This window comes from Glycine soja, chromosome 4 (assembly GCF_004193775.1).
Source record: "Glycine soja cultivar W05 chromosome 4, ASM419377v2, whole genome shotgun sequence".
NCBI classification, from domain to species: domain Eukaryota; kingdom Viridiplantae; phylum Streptophyta; class Magnoliopsida; order Fabales; family Fabaceae; genus Glycine; species Glycine soja.
In genome coordinates, this window is record NC_041005.1 from 15144682 (window position 1) to 15161862 (window position 17181).

General features: G+C 32.6%; 1 protein-coding gene across 2 annotated transcripts; it reads right to left on the reverse strand.

The window, feature by feature from the left end:
- Nucleotides 1-1377: 1377 nt before the first annotated feature.
- On the reverse strand, nt 1378-16785 carry LOC114409420. 2 transcript variants are annotated; one of them, XM_028372877.1, is made up of 3 exons: nt 16641-16785; nt 16383-16538; nt 1378-1672 (listed from the first exon to the last, which is right to left on the reverse strand). In XM_028372877.1, the coding sequence occupies exons 1-3, from the start codon at nt 16687-16689 to the stop codon at nt 1461-1463; spliced, it is 417 nt and encodes a 138-aa protein (XP_028228678.1). In that variant the 5' UTR covers nt 16690-16785; the 3' UTR covers nt 1378-1460. The 2 variants fall into 2 exon arrangements, 1 of the variants encoding a protein (XP_028228678.1); XR_003666083.1 differs by lacking the exon at nt 1378-1672 and adding an exon at nt 15727-16229.
- Nucleotides 16786-17181: the final 396 nt, after the last annotated feature.

Here is a 17181-nt window from a genome sequence, read left to right on the forward strand (position 1 = left end):
GATCCATTGGTGCCTTTCTTATTCACTTGTGCAGAAGGATTGAGTGGTCTAATGAGGGAAGTGGTAAAGAAAAATATGTTTAGTGGTTATGGGGTAAGGAAAGAGAAGGTGAATATTTCTCTATTGCAATATGTAGAAGACACAATATTCTTTGGTATGCCTACTCTTTCCAATGCCCTTATTATAAAGAGCATTATGAAGTGTTATGAGCTTGTGTCAAGATTAAAGGTTAACTTTATTAAGAGTAGATATGTGAGTGTTGGGATACCAAATAGTATGGTGGAAAGGTTTATAGGTTTGCTCAATTGCAAAATTCTTGTGATAAATTTTGTACACTTGGGTATCTCGATTGGGGAAAATTTGAGGAAAGATTCAACTTGGAGGCCTATTGTGGAAAAGATTGTGTGGAAATTCATTGAGTGAAAGATTTTCATATTTCATTTGTTGGTAGAGTATGTCTAATAAACTCGGTATTATGTTATTCTTTTGCTCTTTCTTTAAGTTGCCTAGTGTTGTGGGGGAGGAGGATTATAAAGTATACAAAGGAGGTTCTTGTGTGTGTGTGTGTGTGGGGGGGGGGGTGATAAGGAGAGGGAGAAAATCAATTGTGTGAATTGGGAGACTATGTGCAAGCTTAAGGCACATGGTGGTCTAGGAATTAAGGATACTTTTATTTTTAATGAAGCATTGTTGGCTAAATGGAGATGGGCTCTATTTCATAGTAAGGGAGCACTATGGGAGAAATTTTTTAGGTCAAAATATGGTGGATGGATAGGCTTGTTGGAGGAGTTCCCTAATTCCTTAATGTCTATTTGGTGGAAGGATTTAAGGTCCATTTATGGGGATGAGGAGGAGTCCAAGTGGTTTGATAATATGATACAATGGAAGGATAGTGAGGGAAACATTACAAGATTTTGGTTTGATGCGTGGTTGCAAGGTCAAAGTCTCGTTACCATTTATGGTAGGATCTTCTCCAACTCAACACAAAAAGATGATTGCATTGGAAATATAGGTAGTTGGGAGGACGTGGTGTGCATTTGGTGATGAAAATCCTAATAAGGATCAAATTAGGGATTTTCATTATAAAAAAAAGAAAAATAAAAAGATGGATCAAGACAAGAAGTGGAAGAATAGTGCCACAATTCAAATGAATTGATGAGTTAAAGTAGATCCTCCATAAATAATGAATTTTTTTAATGAGAATCAGGGTTACAAGGAAGAACCAAGGAGAAGCACTCTCTTTATTAGCAACAATCTAAGATTTCAATTATTCTACAAAAGGTCCTTACAAAATGTTTAAGAGGTATATTCATTCCTCTCACTAAAATGAGCACTAGGACCAAGGCCCAAAACTAATACACTAAAGAAAAATACCAAATTAACTAAAATAAAACTAGTACTCACACATGAGTTCAATTACAAAATTATTAAATCCCAACAAAGGATTCTAAAAACAACTATTAATCAAAGAGTTCACTACAATTTATTATCTTTCTGTCTCCTTTTTCTTCCTTCTCCATAAGTGAGTTCATTTTCATATTAATATTCTTTTTAAGTTTCTTCAATCTTGACCTAATAACAACTCCTCCCAAGCTAAGTTCCTCATCCCTTTGTAGTCCTTCATCATTCCCTCCTTGAAAAGAATTCATCCTCAGATTTGAATCAATTGTACCTTCATCACAAAAAGATAAATCACTAACATTGAAAGTGGTACTCATACCATAATCAAGAGGCAAATCAATTTTATATGCATTGTTATTTATGCGTTCCAAAACTTAAAAAAGGCTATCTCCTCTAGCTTGAAGTTTAGACTTCCTTTGAGAAGAAAACCTATCCTTCCTTAAATGCACCCACACCTAATCATCAGGCTTAAACATCAACCTTTTCCTCCCATTGTTTGCATGTTTAGCATATTGCTCCATCTTTCTTTCAATTTGAGCCTTCACCTTCTCATTCAAGTTCCTAATATAAAGAGGCTTTGGAAAGCCCACATCAATTCAATATAGTTGAGTCAAAGATTGAAGACTTGAAAATTAGTCTTAGGTTTTTGTTTTTAATCATTTCAGAATATGAAATAGATTTTAAAAGATGTGTCATTTGTATTGGATGTTTTTAGACTAGGCATGATGGGTGATTTGGTCTTAGTTTTCTTATATCCATGCTTAGTAGAAATCAAACATGGTAGATTAATAAATTGATGTCAAAGTTTCTTAGATGCAATGAGTTCAACACAATGTAATTGATTACAAAGTTTAGTAATCAATTACAAAGTGTTAGAATAAGCAACAAAACTCACTTCTACTTGAAATTTGGCAAGAATCATCGAATTAATTGATTACTAGTTTCAGTAATTGATTACATAAGCCAGTTTCAGTAGAAGGAAGACCTTGTGGCTCGAGATAATTGATTACCACATTGAGCAATCAATTAGATTGAATTTGGAAACTTTAGGAGCTTTCTATGTGTCAAAATAATCTATCACCACATTTAATAATCAATTATTCCAAAACCACAAAAGCTTGAGAAGCTCTTTGTGAAACAAGATAATTGATTACCACATTCAGTACTCGATTACCATGTTTATGGAATTCCAGAACAAAGAGGGATTTGAACAAATTAATTGATTACCATATTTGATAATTGACTAAATCAAATTTAGCTATTAAAATTATATATACCCTCACTTGTTCTTTCTCATTAGTGACTCTTGATACGATCTTATCTTTTATAAAATACATTCTAAACGTCATCTAAGGGAATTACTCTGCATTTCTTCAAGAGATTCAAGTTGATCAAGATTCATTCATTCATCATCATGAGTTGATAATCAAAGGAAGAGATTGAAGATGTTGTGATTGGAACATCAAGGTGTATTCAATCCAATTTTGACTTCTTTCTATTTTTTTAATCTTGGTTAGGGTTACCATGGGTTTTTTGAGTTGATAGGGTTTCAACTCTTGGAATTCCTTCTTGTATGGTTCAACAAGGTTTTGGTTTTTCTCTTGTAGGGTTCAAGGGAAAAGTAGAACTTCAGAGAATTGCAAGTTCATAGTATTTGTACTTGATTCTCTAATAGACGAAGTTCTAAGGGATCTTAGAACAATTAGATGTAGGTCTTCTTGAGGACTAAACCGGTATAAATTATGTGTCTGATTCTCTCTTTCTCTAACCCTAGGTTTTGATAATCTGTATTGATATGTGTGGGCCATAAAACTCTATTTTCTAAGGTTTTTGAATATATTGGTGTCATGTGTTGTTGATCTTTCTTCATCAAGTTGAAATTCACTAGTTTTTTTTATCTTTCTCAAAATATTTTCTTTTTTTAGTCAAAAGTGGAAAACAATTTTGGACTTTATTTTGATTATAAAATATTGTCTTTTGAGAAAACCTTGATTTGTAAAGGGGTATTGATTTTAATTGAATCTAAGAAATAATTGATAAAATTTTAAAGAATCTATTCTAGATTCCTGGTTATTCCAACAATTAGATGCATCACATTCAACTTCAAAAGATTTAGCAAAATTAGGCAAAGAAAGAATAAGAGCATGTGTGAGTTTCTCTTTCAAGATATGAAAAGCTTCCTCTTGTTTACTTCCCCACTTAAATCCCACATTTTTCTTTACAATTTCATCTAAGGGAGAAGCTAGTGTGCTAAAGTCTTTCACAAAGCGCCTCTAGAAACTAGTTAACTCATGAAAACTCCTCACCCCACTCACATTCTTAGGGGTAGGCCAATCTCTAATACCTTTCACTTTCTCCTCATTGATTTGCACACCCTTAGAGCCCACAAGAAATCCTAGGAACACTACTTGATTAGTACAAAATGTGCATTTTTCCCTATTTGCATATGAGCTCTCTTTTCTAAGCACTTCCAAAACACTCCTAATATGTTCCAAGGGGTCATCAAATGTCAAACTATAGATCAAGATATCACCAAAGTACACATCCATTTACCATTAAAGTGTCTCAAAACATGGTTCATTGATCTCATGAAAGTGCTTGGTGCATTAGTTAGGCCAAAAGGCATGACCAACCACTCATAAAGTCTAAACTTAGTTTTAAAAGCGGATTTTTGCTCATCCCCTTCTCTTATTTGAATTTGGTGGTAACCACTTCTCAAATCTATTTTGGAGAAACAACAAGCACCATCAAGTTCATCCAACAAATCATTAAGTCTAAAAATAGGATGTCCATACCTCACGATGATGTTATTGACAGGCCTATAGTCTGTGCACATTCGCCATGATCTGTAACATTCCATTTTTTCATAAAATAAATTAAAAATGATTTTATTTAAAATATATAGAGTCTTTGGAAAATAATGAGGTTTTTCTAATTGAATAAATAAGAAGAAATAATTTATTAATTAAAATAATGGTTTTAAGGTAAATAAAATAAATATATGTTCTTAGAAAATAAAAAAGAGATTTTATTTATTCATTTGATAGGGAGTAAAATAAAGTTTCTTTTTTATAAAATAAAAAATAGAGTAAATAATAGGATGAGAATAGTTTAGCTATAAATAAAGACATATTAGGTCAGTTTTACATTTATGATACATTTCTACGCTCTCTCTTTCTCTCAAATTTGTTTTCCTTCTTCTTTTTCTAAAACCCTCTCTTTTTCCCGCATACATTCAAACATGTCCCAGTAAAACTACGATCTCGAACTCTTTAATCGTTGGATCATAATTAAATTTGAACACTAGGTGTGAAACTTATTTTCTCACACCTTGAATGTTGAAATTTGCAAAATAATGTCTTTGGTGAGAGAAATGGCCTTTGCACAGAGCTCTTTTTTTTTCCACATACAACCAAACTTGTCACAGTAAAAATAAGAACCCAGACTCGTTAACTGTTGGATCATCGTCAAATTTGAACACCAAGTTTGGAACTCACTTGCGCACATCCCCACCGTTGGGATTTTAGAAATAATGTTTATAGTGAGAAAAATGTCCCTCGCATGGAGACAGTGAAGAGGCTCCAATCTCTTCTCCTTCTCTCTAACACTTAGAAACCCTAGCAGAACAACCAGAGGAGAAGCTTGAGAAATCTTAGCAAATCGCTAGAGATGCCACTATCGCTGCTGGACTACACATGTGAACCCTCTTAGAGGTAAGAGATGAGTTTATCACAATTGAGGTTAAAATGAACATGTGTAGGGATCTTTAGAGGATCAAATTGGGATTTATTTTGGGATGGTTACTGTATTGTAATTCTACCTTTATGATTATAATTATGAGATTATTATGTTTGACAGGCCAATTGATGCTTTGATGCGAATTGGTTGATAAAATTGAGTGCTCTTGGTGTTTTCGTATTTTTGACCTATGATTTTGATTCATTTGATTTTGATATGATTATGTGAAATTGTTTAAGGGGTTTAATCATATGAACATAACATATTAATATTATTACTGTGTGACATGTATATGATGCATGAGACGTTATAATGTATTGTCTTTGGATTATGGGAGTGTGATGAATTATGTGTAAGTGACAAGTTGAGTATGTGTTAAATTGTGAGATCACACATGTATTGAGATGTTATATGCATTGAGTTGTGAGTTATGAACTGTACAATCACATGACTGTAAGATCCTGTAAGGGAGACAAGTTAATGCCAACGAGTATTGTGATGAGATCCACTGTGGGAACCCGATGAGTTTAATCACTTTAAGGCACGACGAGTTAAAATTATTTTGAGAATAATTGAGGAATCGTGTGTTTTGTACAGTGACAAGTTGAGTATGTGTTAAATTGTGTATGTGTTAAATTGTGAGATCGCACATGTATTGAGATGTTATATTGTGTATGTGTTAAATTGTGTAAGTGACAAGTTGAGTATGTGTTTAATTGTGAGATCGCACATGTATTGAGATGTTATATGCATTGAGTTGTGAGTTATGAACTGTACAATCACATGACTGTAAGATCCTTTAAGGGAGACAAGTTAATGCCAACGAGTATTGTGATGAGATCCACTGTGGGAACCCGATGAGTTTAATCACTTTAATGCACGACGAGTTAAAATTATTTTGAGAATAATTGAGGAATCGTGTGTTTTGTACAGTTCATAGATAAAATCTGTGTGCTAAAATGTTTTTTGGGTTGGACTTGAATTAGGAGGGAGAGGCCTTAATGGACTCTTTGGAGTCTAGGCCTTAGGGTTAAATACACCCGATTTGAGTGTTCCTTTAAGCCTGTGCCGACTCGCAAAACAGCGTGACCTTGACTGGTCTCCCTATGATTTTACCTAGTGAGAGTAACCTGACTTACCAGTGTGTGATTTATCTTGTCATGTACTCCTAGGCTTCCGACGAGGTTTTTCACTGACATGGTATCACATTGCATATAAGATTAAGTCTTGGTATATCTGTTGCATAATGCTTGTATATTGATCGATATTGATTAGTAGAGTGATATTGTGGTTTGATCCTTGAGTACGTGAATGATGTGAAAATGAATGAGACGTGTTGTGTTGAGATGTGATACTACGCGACAAGTGGTGGAATGACGTGAGCTGTGTTTAAGTAAGTTGTATTTCATTTATATATATGTATATCTACATGTTGTCTTGTTTTTCTTTATTAGTTAGGAATGTGATAATTCACTCCTTGTGTGCTGTTTGTGTTTGGATCTTGTGATGATCTCGAACCTTGTGTTCGTGGAAGCATATGACTAGGTGGATTGGTTTAAGGAACCTTATGCTGGAGGATGTCAGGACACAATGCTCTGATAGGATGTGACATTGGGGTATGGGTTTTTGCATTAATTGCATGAAGTTTTGGAGATGTAGTTTTTATCATTTTGTTTCACATGCTAAGTCTTTAGTTTTTCCCTTGGAGTTTTGTTTGGTGATTAATGAAAATGTGAACCTTTTACTCACATTGATTTACTTACAATTTAATTGAATAAAATTGGTTTAATTAGATTCCGCATTTTATGTGTTTTTTTATTTATATGCATGTTGGGGTAAAGGGTGTTATAAGCTTTCTCTTATCCATCCTTCTTCCACAAACCCTTCCACTTGCCTTTGAATTTCCTTTGTTTCCTTTAAATTGCTTCTATATGCTGGTTTATTTGGTAAAGAAGCTCTGGGGATGGGATCAATCTGATGTTCAATTCTTCTTAGAGGAGGTAGTCCATGAGGTATGTCTTTGGGAAAAACATCCCCAAACTCCTTTGACAATTTTTTCACACCTAGAGGCAAAACAATCTCACTAGAAAACAAACACATATGTTTAGGCATAAGCAAATAAAATGGTTTGTCTTGCTAGAATCACTCTTTTTTTACCTCTTTTGGTGTTATGAACAAACTTTCTTTTACTTCAATTTTATTTTCACTCTTTTTTTCTTTTTTTATCACTCTTTTCTCTCTTTTCATGTATTTCGTTCTTCTCACTTTCTTTACTCTCCTGCTCTATTTTTAATCTCATTTTGATTTGATCCTCATATATGTTACTTGGAGACAAAGGTTAGAGAATCACCTTACACCCCTTGTGTACACAAGTGAATTCATTGGATACATAATTATGTACAACTTCTCTATCATATTGCCAAGTCCTACCAAGTAGAATTTGGCTAACCTCCATTGGAGCAACATCACACAAAACCTCATCAACATATTTACCAATGGAGAATGTAAGCAAAACTTGTTTTTCTACAATCAACTCTCCATTCTCACTCAACCAAATTGCAATTTGTAACACTTGGGGTGAAGAGGGAGGGGGGGGGGGGGGGTAAAGCCAAGATTTTCTATCAACCTTCTACTAGAAACACTTGTACAACTTCTCCCATCTACGATCAGAGAATAAACTTTTCCCTCTACTAAGCACGTAGAATGGAAAATATTCTCTCCTTGTGTTTTATCCATTTCTTTACACGTGCTTCCCCATTTCCCAACACCACCATTGTCTTCTTGTTAGGGCATTGAGAAGAAATATGATTCTTCCCAAACATTTAAAACACTTGATAGAACTACTCTTAAAAGAAGTGGAAGTAGTATTTGAATGTGTTACTATTAGAAGGCTTCACTTATTGAGAATGAGATGATGATTCCTCCTTCTTGGATTGGTCCTTCCAAGTTGAAGTGTTGTACGAAGACTTCTTGTATATTTGCTTTTTCTTCAATTATTGTTCCACTTTTATGGCTCTATGTATGAGCTCATCAATGCTATTGTAGGTTTGATGCTCCACCACATCTTAGATGTCTCTATTCAAACCATGTAATAATCTAGCCGTGGTAGTTTCTTGAGTTTCTTCAATTTCATCTCTTATCAAAGAAATCTCCGTCTCTTTGTAATACTCATCCACACTTATATTTCCTTGATAAAACTTTTGCAACTTGTTGTGCAACTCTCTTCTATAATGAGAAGTACAAACCTTTCTTTCAAAACCCTCTTCATCTCTAACCTAGTTGTCACTCTAGGTCTTCTCAACCAATCCACATCAACTTGAAGTTGGTTCCACCACACAAGAGCATATAACCTTCAAAATCTATACTTACCAATCTTATCTTCTTTTCTTCACTATAGTTGTGGCAATTGAAAATTTGATCAACCTTTATTTCTTAATCTAGGCACACCTCCGAGTCACAAGTACCTTGGAACTTTGGAATTTTAACCTTCACATCATCCATAGCATCCATATTTCTCTTATCTTTATGACTCCTTTCTCCTTCGTAACCATCATCACTACCTTATGAAGATGGAGGTGACCTATGATGTCTGATTGAACATTTGTAGTTTAGTATTTTTTTTTATTCTTCTTAGCTCAATTGAAAAATTTTTGACCTTTATTTTATCACTTTAACTTAGTTTTGATCTTTGGCAAATGATTAAGCTTAATGGATAATTGTGGCTTATTTTCAGATTTTTGTGCTTACTTAACCTATATTCCTTGTGTAGGGTCTATAGGATACTATAGAACTCTAAATAGAGTGTGTGAGTAGTCCCTGGAAAGCTAAGAAAAAGTTATTCAATTTTTTCACAAATAAGCTTGGGTCAATTTTTCCATTACGAGGGTCAAATTGAACTTGGAAGTCAGAACCTCTACACTTGAATAATTGGGCTGCGAATTTGGGCTTTGCTTTGTGTAATTAGTTTAATTAGGTAGATTAAATGGGCCTAATCAAGGCCCATCCCTTTCTTTTGAGTAGTAAATGTATATATTAGTGAAAGTTAGTTATTTAGTGAGTTAGTTACTTCATTTTGTCCAAAAACAGATTTAGTTACTTGTTGTGCAAGTTTTAGAAAAATTCTTTTATCTTTTTTTTCCCTCTCAATCATTCTTCATTTTTCTCCCTCTTTTCGCTTCTTCTCTTCCTTTTTTCTTGCAAAAATTTTGTGGATTTTCCACTGGCGATGATCATGGAAGGCTAAACACTTAATCAATCCAAGGATCCACTCCAAGCAAGGCTAAATTTGAGTTCTGGTTTAGTATTTCTAATTTGTGTGAATGTTCATATTTTTCTTCAATCCTATTTTCGAGTTTCATGATTATGAATATTCTTAGGATTGAAAACAAATTAGTTTAGGGATTCCTTTCCCAATTTCAACTTTAATCATAGATTGTTTGGATGATATTCCAACCTAATTTGTGATCTCAATGAGTTTAGGGATTAATTTGATTGAAACAACTCTAATGACATTGATTGAACTCTCACAACATGATCATTCTCTACAAAACTATGATAATTCATTTGCATTGGTTTGATGAATTTGATTGATGATTTCGAATTTGTTTTACAACTTGTTTGTGCAATTCTATTTGTGTTCTACAACTAAACTCTATTTCAGTTTAAATTTTGTATTTATGTTCTGTGTTTTCATATTTCTTTCTAGTGCCTACCAACTATTCATTGAAATTCTCCTTGATGATTATAAGTGAATTAAAGTAGGAACCAAATTGAATCATATCTCTGAGTCGATCTAGGTTAATCCTTTATTGCAAAATTTCCTAGTTTTATTTGTTTTGAATCGATTTGGCAGTCGTTATCAATGTCTCTTCCTCTCCATGCCTTCCAATCAACTCTTGAGTACTCCTTTTCATATCATCAAACCTTTCTCCCATCCTCTTTTCAATATGTCTTTGCATCTTCTCCATTTGTTGGGTCAAGGATGTCATTAATTTGGTTGTCTTAGGATAAGGTGGATCATTATCATTTTCAGATGACATACCTATAAGAAGATATTAGTCACAAAATATAGAAAAATAAGACCTCACCACTCACTGAGTGTTTTACTCAAGAGACACTCGTGTATCATACTTTCAAGGATTTTCTATAATGTTCACTTTTGCTTACAAAGAACCTCCAATTCAATATCCAAAAAAGTATTCAATGTGAATATGTCACAAATGGAAGCTTAACTCAATAAGGTCAAGAAAAAGAAAACTATAAGACAAAACTAAGAAAATTTAAAGACACAATAAAACTTAAAAGAAGTGAAAGGGACAACTCAAAAATAGAATGTCAAGAAAAGACAAGACTAGAAGACACAAGAGTAAATAAAAACATAAACTAAGTGTAACGTCCTGAACTTTCGATAACTAAAAATAGATGTTTGATGTATTTTTTGTGTTATTCAATTACTTTATTAATTTGGATGAGTTGAGGTATTATATGAATTAGCCATGTGTGATTTGCTTGATGTGAATGTTGAATTATGTGGATTTTTATAGACTTAAGTTGAAATTATGAGATTTCAAGTTTTACCTAAACTTGTTTTGGTAAAACTATAATCTTGAATTCGTTAACCGTTGGATCGTCTTGAAATTTAAATGTAGGCTGACAACCCAATTCTCATTTTGACCGTTGGGATTTTGAAAATAACATTTGGAGTGCAATTTGTTGGAGCAGCATTCGCCTAGGCGAGTAGAATTTCGTCTAGGCGAGTCTGAGTTGGATCAGCTCGCCCAGGCAAGCATGATTTCGCTTGGATGAGTCTTGAAGGATACAAATACGTCCAAGCAGTGTAAAACAACCACTTTACCTCCATCTTCTTCCCCTAAACCCTCTCCCAACACCCCTAGCCTCCTCCTCCGCCACCACTAACCACTTTGTGTAAGAACAAGTGTATTTAAGAGATAAAATGAAGTAAGGTGTATGAAAAGCAAAGAATTTGGTAATGATGTAGAATGACCTTTTATATATATGACATATTTTTTTAGATACCATTTTTTTCTATTATTTTTCTCCAATACTTTTTTTTTATATTTTCAGTCCCTCTAATTGCCGAGAATTCCTCAATTTTATAATATTTGTTAAAACACCCAAACTCACTCAAATTCAATTTTTTATGAATCAAATAAAAGGATTTTGCCACAACTCTTAAAAGCAAAGATGAACACTCAAGAACCCAGTGCAAAATTTCAATCAATTTTGAAATAAACAACACATGAACTCAAGGGGGGAAATGACGCTCAGCACAAAAGTGGTGCCAATAGCAATTGATTCAAAAATCACAAATGGTCATGCACAAATTAGATTCTCCAGCACTAGACACATAAACAAGTCAAGGAATCGATAAAGTATAGCGTGCACACAGAGGAAAAAGGCGCATCACAAAAAGTAATTAACCAACCAGTAGCAACAAAATTCAAGGATTAAAAGCATGGAAAAATACCAATAGGTGGTGAACATTTAAATAAATGACATAAAGAGCAAGCAGCTCACGAATAGGTTCTTTCCTCTTTCTCCACCTATTGGTTCAGCTTTTCTTCCACAAACCAGAAAATGCACCGATTTAATTGAAAGGAAATTGAAGCAAGCAGCTCACGAATTGAAATTAGTGGCGCAATGGAAAGTACCATATTACTATCAAAATTGACGCATAAAACCGTTGCAGTGATGCCACCAAGTGACATGAACTGAATCACGTATTCAAACCCAAAGCAAAAATTGATGCTAATAATTTTCAATCATGTTAACAAACTCTGGCACAAATTTGATATTGAAATTGGCTCTTAATACCAAATGATGAAAACCCCATAAGGATAAAATTTCAGCATGGTCAAATTGGGGATTTTCTTTGAAAAAAAGGAAAAAATGGATCAAGACAAAGAAGTGGAAGAATAATGCCACAATTCAAATGAATAGTTAAGGTAGATTAACCACAAAGAATGGAATGGGAACCAGGGTTTCAAGGAAGAAACAAAGAGAAGCACTCTCCCCGTTAGCATCAAACTAAAATTTCCTCCTGAAGATGTCCATAAATGAGTTCATCTTCATATTAATGTCCTCTTGAAGTTTCCTCAACCTTGATCTAGTAACAACTCAAGGTCCTCTTCTTTTGTAGTCCTTCATCAACTTAGCTGGAGAAGAAGTTGATATGCAGAAGAAAATATGGTGGAAGAGTTTGTGAATGAACTCAATAGTGCTAGGTTACACTTAGGAAATGGAGATAGTTGGGTGTGGGTTGAAGTAACTGATCGAGCAATTAGTGAGCATGGACATCTTTGAGATTGGAAGATTAAAGTTTCAGCAAAAAATTGTTCACTTCTGCTAGAAGATAGTGAAAGATAGACTACCTACTAGAGTTAATTTAAGGGAAAAGAAGGAGGGGTCATTACATGTGCCCTTTGTGTAGAGATGCAGCAGAGCCAGTGCAGCATTTACTCTTGTCTTGGAGGCTTGAAATAAATGGTGGTGTGTGCCAATTACCAAGCTAGCTTTACTCAAGGTTATGGGGAGGATATTGTATATATATATATATATATATATATAATAAAAGATGGTGTTTAGAGGGAGATAGTTCGATGTTCGAAAAGCCATTCAATCTTCATCTTCATTATTGCAACTCAAATTTCGGACTATGCCCACAACCCACCCATAATGTAAACATAGGATCTTAAGGAAATTTCACATTGTGATGGTTGTTGTGATGACCATGGAGTGACGACACCTCAAGGAAAAAGAAGCAAATGGGCAAAGTGAGATATTGAGAGACATATTGGCCTTAAGGACATGTAGGACTTTCTTCCACTTAAATCATACATACATACTTCATTGGTGCCAATTTCTTCTTGTGTTCAAAATTTTAGGAACAATTGTAGAGTGAGTTCTCTTCTTAGAAATGAGTTATAGTATTAATCAAATTCATGTATTAGTTTTTTTGTAAGTTTAGGTATCTCTTATGCACCTATTAATATATGCATATATTTGATTGATGAAAAAAAAAAAACATGAGAACATAAAGTCATCAATAAATAAACAAATATGGATACTTGTAACAGATGAGGTAGATCTTATTGTTTTTTCTTCTCTTCTTGACTCTGCTCAAGTAACTTTGTGTGTGAAGATAATGTAAGATAGCCTTTCTTGCTATGTTTTCTGATCCCACCCATTTCATCAAGTATTGTCCCAGAGTGTAACCACAGCTGTCCAATATCCCGGAGAACCTTGTCCTGAACCCAATAGGTACCCATATTTTCCCCTGAACATCTTGGTGACATGCCCCCGCTTCTATTTGTCTAGATGTTATCCAAACTGGTTCAAGTACTTGAAGAGCATATCTTAGCATCTAAAATAAATGACCTCCAATGAATTCAGTCACATCACATATAAGGTTAATCTCTCACATGATCATGTGTCCGGAACTTGATCAGATGAAATTATGTAAAAAAAAAAAAGATAGACTCAATTAGAACTTAACAAAAAAAGAAAAAAAGATTTTTTTATTTTTTTTATTTTTATGATATATCTAGTGCTATCAAGTAAAAAACATTTAAACCTAACTTCTAATAAATTTTTCTGAATATTAATTTGTTGACTAGATTAGTACTAATTTAAAAACATTGCCAATGTCCTTCCATTTCAACTTTGACCTGCTAGGAAATGATTAAACATCAAAATTCATTTTGGCACAAATGTCCCACCTAACAAGGTCATGCCCACTTTAACCACTACGTTTGAAAAATTGGAGTTAGGATAAGATTAATTGACGTAGTGAGGAGAAATAAGACATGGAGGTGTTTAGGGAAATTTTAGTGAAAATAAAAAAGTAGGGAGGTATATTCCAATAATGAGTATATATATATATATATATATATATATATATATATTTCTTGATTGATTAATTTGAAGATATATTTATAATTGATTAATTAAAATAATGTCTTATATATTAAGCAAATTATTTTACAAGTAATAATTTTTATTTTAATATTTCTTGCAAATATAAATAGAAATTTATCCGTGGGTCTTAAATGCGAATATATGTCCACAAGAAAATAAATCCGTAGGTATTTTCAGTGTATTACTTTTTTGGCATAAAAATCCACAAGAAATTCATGTGAATTTGTTTCAACAGCAAATTTTGCTGAGATACCTTTCTACTAGTAACATTTGGGTTAAAGATTCGATTAAACAACATTAAATAAGTTTTTATTTAAAATCATAATAAAAATAGTAAGTAACATTTTTTAAATAGAAACTTTTAATTTTAAATTTATTAATAAATATATCGCAAACACTTGTTAATATAATACTGTTCTTCTTTTTTAAAAATAAAACTTATTTAAAATACAATTCTATAAAATTTGAAAAAATAGAAAGGAATTTTGTAGAAGTTGAAGTAATAAAAATAAGAATGTTAAGGGAGGTGGGAGATGTCCTATTTTTATGCTTTACTTTCATGCAATTTGTACCATGGGAATTCTCACACTTATTTAGTGGTGATACTTTTGTTGTGGGTCTCTCTAATTAGGTAATTTGTCTTTGTCACATTAATATTATGGCCTCGAGTTTTTTTTTTTTTTTTTTAAATTTCTCTCATCGATTATGTTTGGAGAAAAAATGTCATTATATACTTTATGTCATTTTAAAAAAGACACGTTTCATGCAATTATTAATGAAAAAAATATACAATTCAGTTAATATATTTTTGTTAATAAAGGAAGATCACCTGCATCTTTTTGAATAACAGGGGAAATTATTTTTGTAAATGAAAGATAAAAGAAAATTATAAAAATTATGAGATTCAACTCCAACAAAGAACTAAGATAAACAATGTAAATGAATTAGGGGAGAAATGCTTAATCACTTAGGATAAGGAGTGTAACATCTAGTATTTGAATGCTAGCTCTAACTATAAGTTGTTGTGATATTTACGTGTTTGTTTAACTATAACACATGCTTTATGTTGCCTGATTTATGAATTTGTGTTACAATGGTAATGAAGTTGTTTATATGTTGTAGTAAAAAAAGTTGCTTATATTTTATTATTAATTTATAATTTATTATCCTTAAGTTATAAAGTACTGTGTGGGATAACTTTAGTTATAGTTAGTGATTGTATAATCACGGATTGTTGCGAGTAGGATGAAATACTTTAGAGCTTGTTTGAGGTCAATGGGGTCAAATACAAAGGGTGAGATATACCTCTATCATTCCAACTTATTAAATTGTCATTGAGATTTTCGTTCAATCTCAATTATGACTTCATTAATTTAAAGTTCAAATATCACTTTTGTTTCTTTAATTATCTTATTATTTTTTTTTTCAATTTGATTATTTATCTTTTAAAAATCTCATTGTAGTCATTTATGTTTTAGAAATGATTCACTTGAATCCTTTTTGTAATGTCCATCTAATAGTGCAATAAGCACAATACAACATTCTCACGCTTTGAATCCTTACCCTCATCACAACATTAAACTTTGCAAAATGTGAATTTCCTGATCAAGTTCTAGAATTCAATTATGGCATTTTCATAATCCCATAAAATAGTAAAAATGATAATCAAAATTCATTTGGAAATCATTTATAAAGTGTTATACAACAAATCTCGTTTAAGCACCACCTAAATCCCGCTTAAGCGAGAATTTCATAGATAATTTGATATTTTTCTATCGTTCTTGCTTATGCTATGATTCTACCTGGCTTAAGCTAGAACTACATCTAGACTCACCGTTTGTCACATGTCACGCTTAAGCAAAAATAATCCCTCACTTAAGCAAAACAGGGTATGCAAATTTCGAGTTTCTATATAAACGTCTCAAATGACTACCAAATCAATCTCAATTCGAATTTTACCCCTAAATACAACATATAAACATCATTACACACCCAAAAACAACATTTCAAGCATAAAATATTCAAAAAAAGCATTCAATCAAACTAAAGCTTCCTTTATCCTACAAAGTTGAGATTTTCTTGAGGAAGAGACTAAAATAAGGAACTTGGTGATTCAAGAGAGAGCTTTTTCTCAAATTCCTCTACAGCTCCAACTAGAAACATGTCAAACAAAACCCAAAGTAAACTTAAATTAAATTTTGATCCACCAATCAAAATACCACATCAAACCCTTTTCAAGATCTCTTGAAAAGAGAAGAAATAAGAACACAGAGGACAAATGAGGAAGAAGGAAGAAGTTTACTTACTCAATGGTGATCTAAGAAGTTCTAGAGAAGAAGAACAAAGTCCCATTTTGCATGACTTCAAAGGTCTTAGCTTGAGGGAGATGAGACTTGGAAGGGAAAGAAGAATGAAGAAATTAAAGGGTGGAACTTTCCAATGAATGTTGTTTCTGCTCACAACTATTGATGATTGCACGTGTGAAAAATCATAATAAAATTAATAGAGCTAAAGTGTTGTAGGTTGAGTTTCGAGTTAATGTAACGAGGGGTGTTATAACATACCTAGGACACAAACTCTTTTTTCAATCTTCATCTTGAACCTTGACTTCATTGCTTCTTTCTTCTATTTTTTGTTGTGATTTGATTAGTTGAGAGTGTTTTTACTTGTTGGCTCTATCTTCATGAAAACCCATAGGCAGAACTTCATTAGATCGACATCTTTAATGCTTGAAAGTTTCACTGTTCATGGAGTCAAGTTATTAGTTATCTCTTTAATGCTTACAACCACCACCTTGTGTATATTTATGTTGCCAATCATGTAATAGGTTTTTACCACCACGAGCTTTAATCAAACCACATAGTATATATTTTCTTACTTTTTATTTTCAAATGATGATTTTTTTTCCATTATTTTTATATCTCTTTATTAAGTTCAAATTTCTTTTATATACAAAGTGGATATTAAACACATTTTCATTGTGTTATATTTTTAATTTTTTTTAACACAATTGAAACATGTTTATGTTGTGTTAATTTTTTCGTAAAAAATTAACACAACAAGAACATGTTTTTTTTTTTTTTTTTTGGTTTTGTATTGAGATCT

Excerpts from the sequence above, each read along its gene's own strand:
- LOC114409420 (XM_028372877.1), bottom strand. The coding sequence starts at position 16,689 with ATGAAGTCAAGGTTCAAGATGAAGATTGAAAAAAGAGTTTGTGTCCTA. Across the intron at positions 16,539-16,640 it reads AAAAAGAGTTTGTGTCCTAG|TTGTGAGCAGAAACAACATT; the intron begins GTATGTTATAAC and ends AATCATCAATAG. Across the intron at positions 1,673-16,382 it reads ACTTCTTAGATCACCATTGA|GTACAATTGATTCAAATCTG; the intron begins GTAAGTAAACTT and ends TTTGTGATGAAG.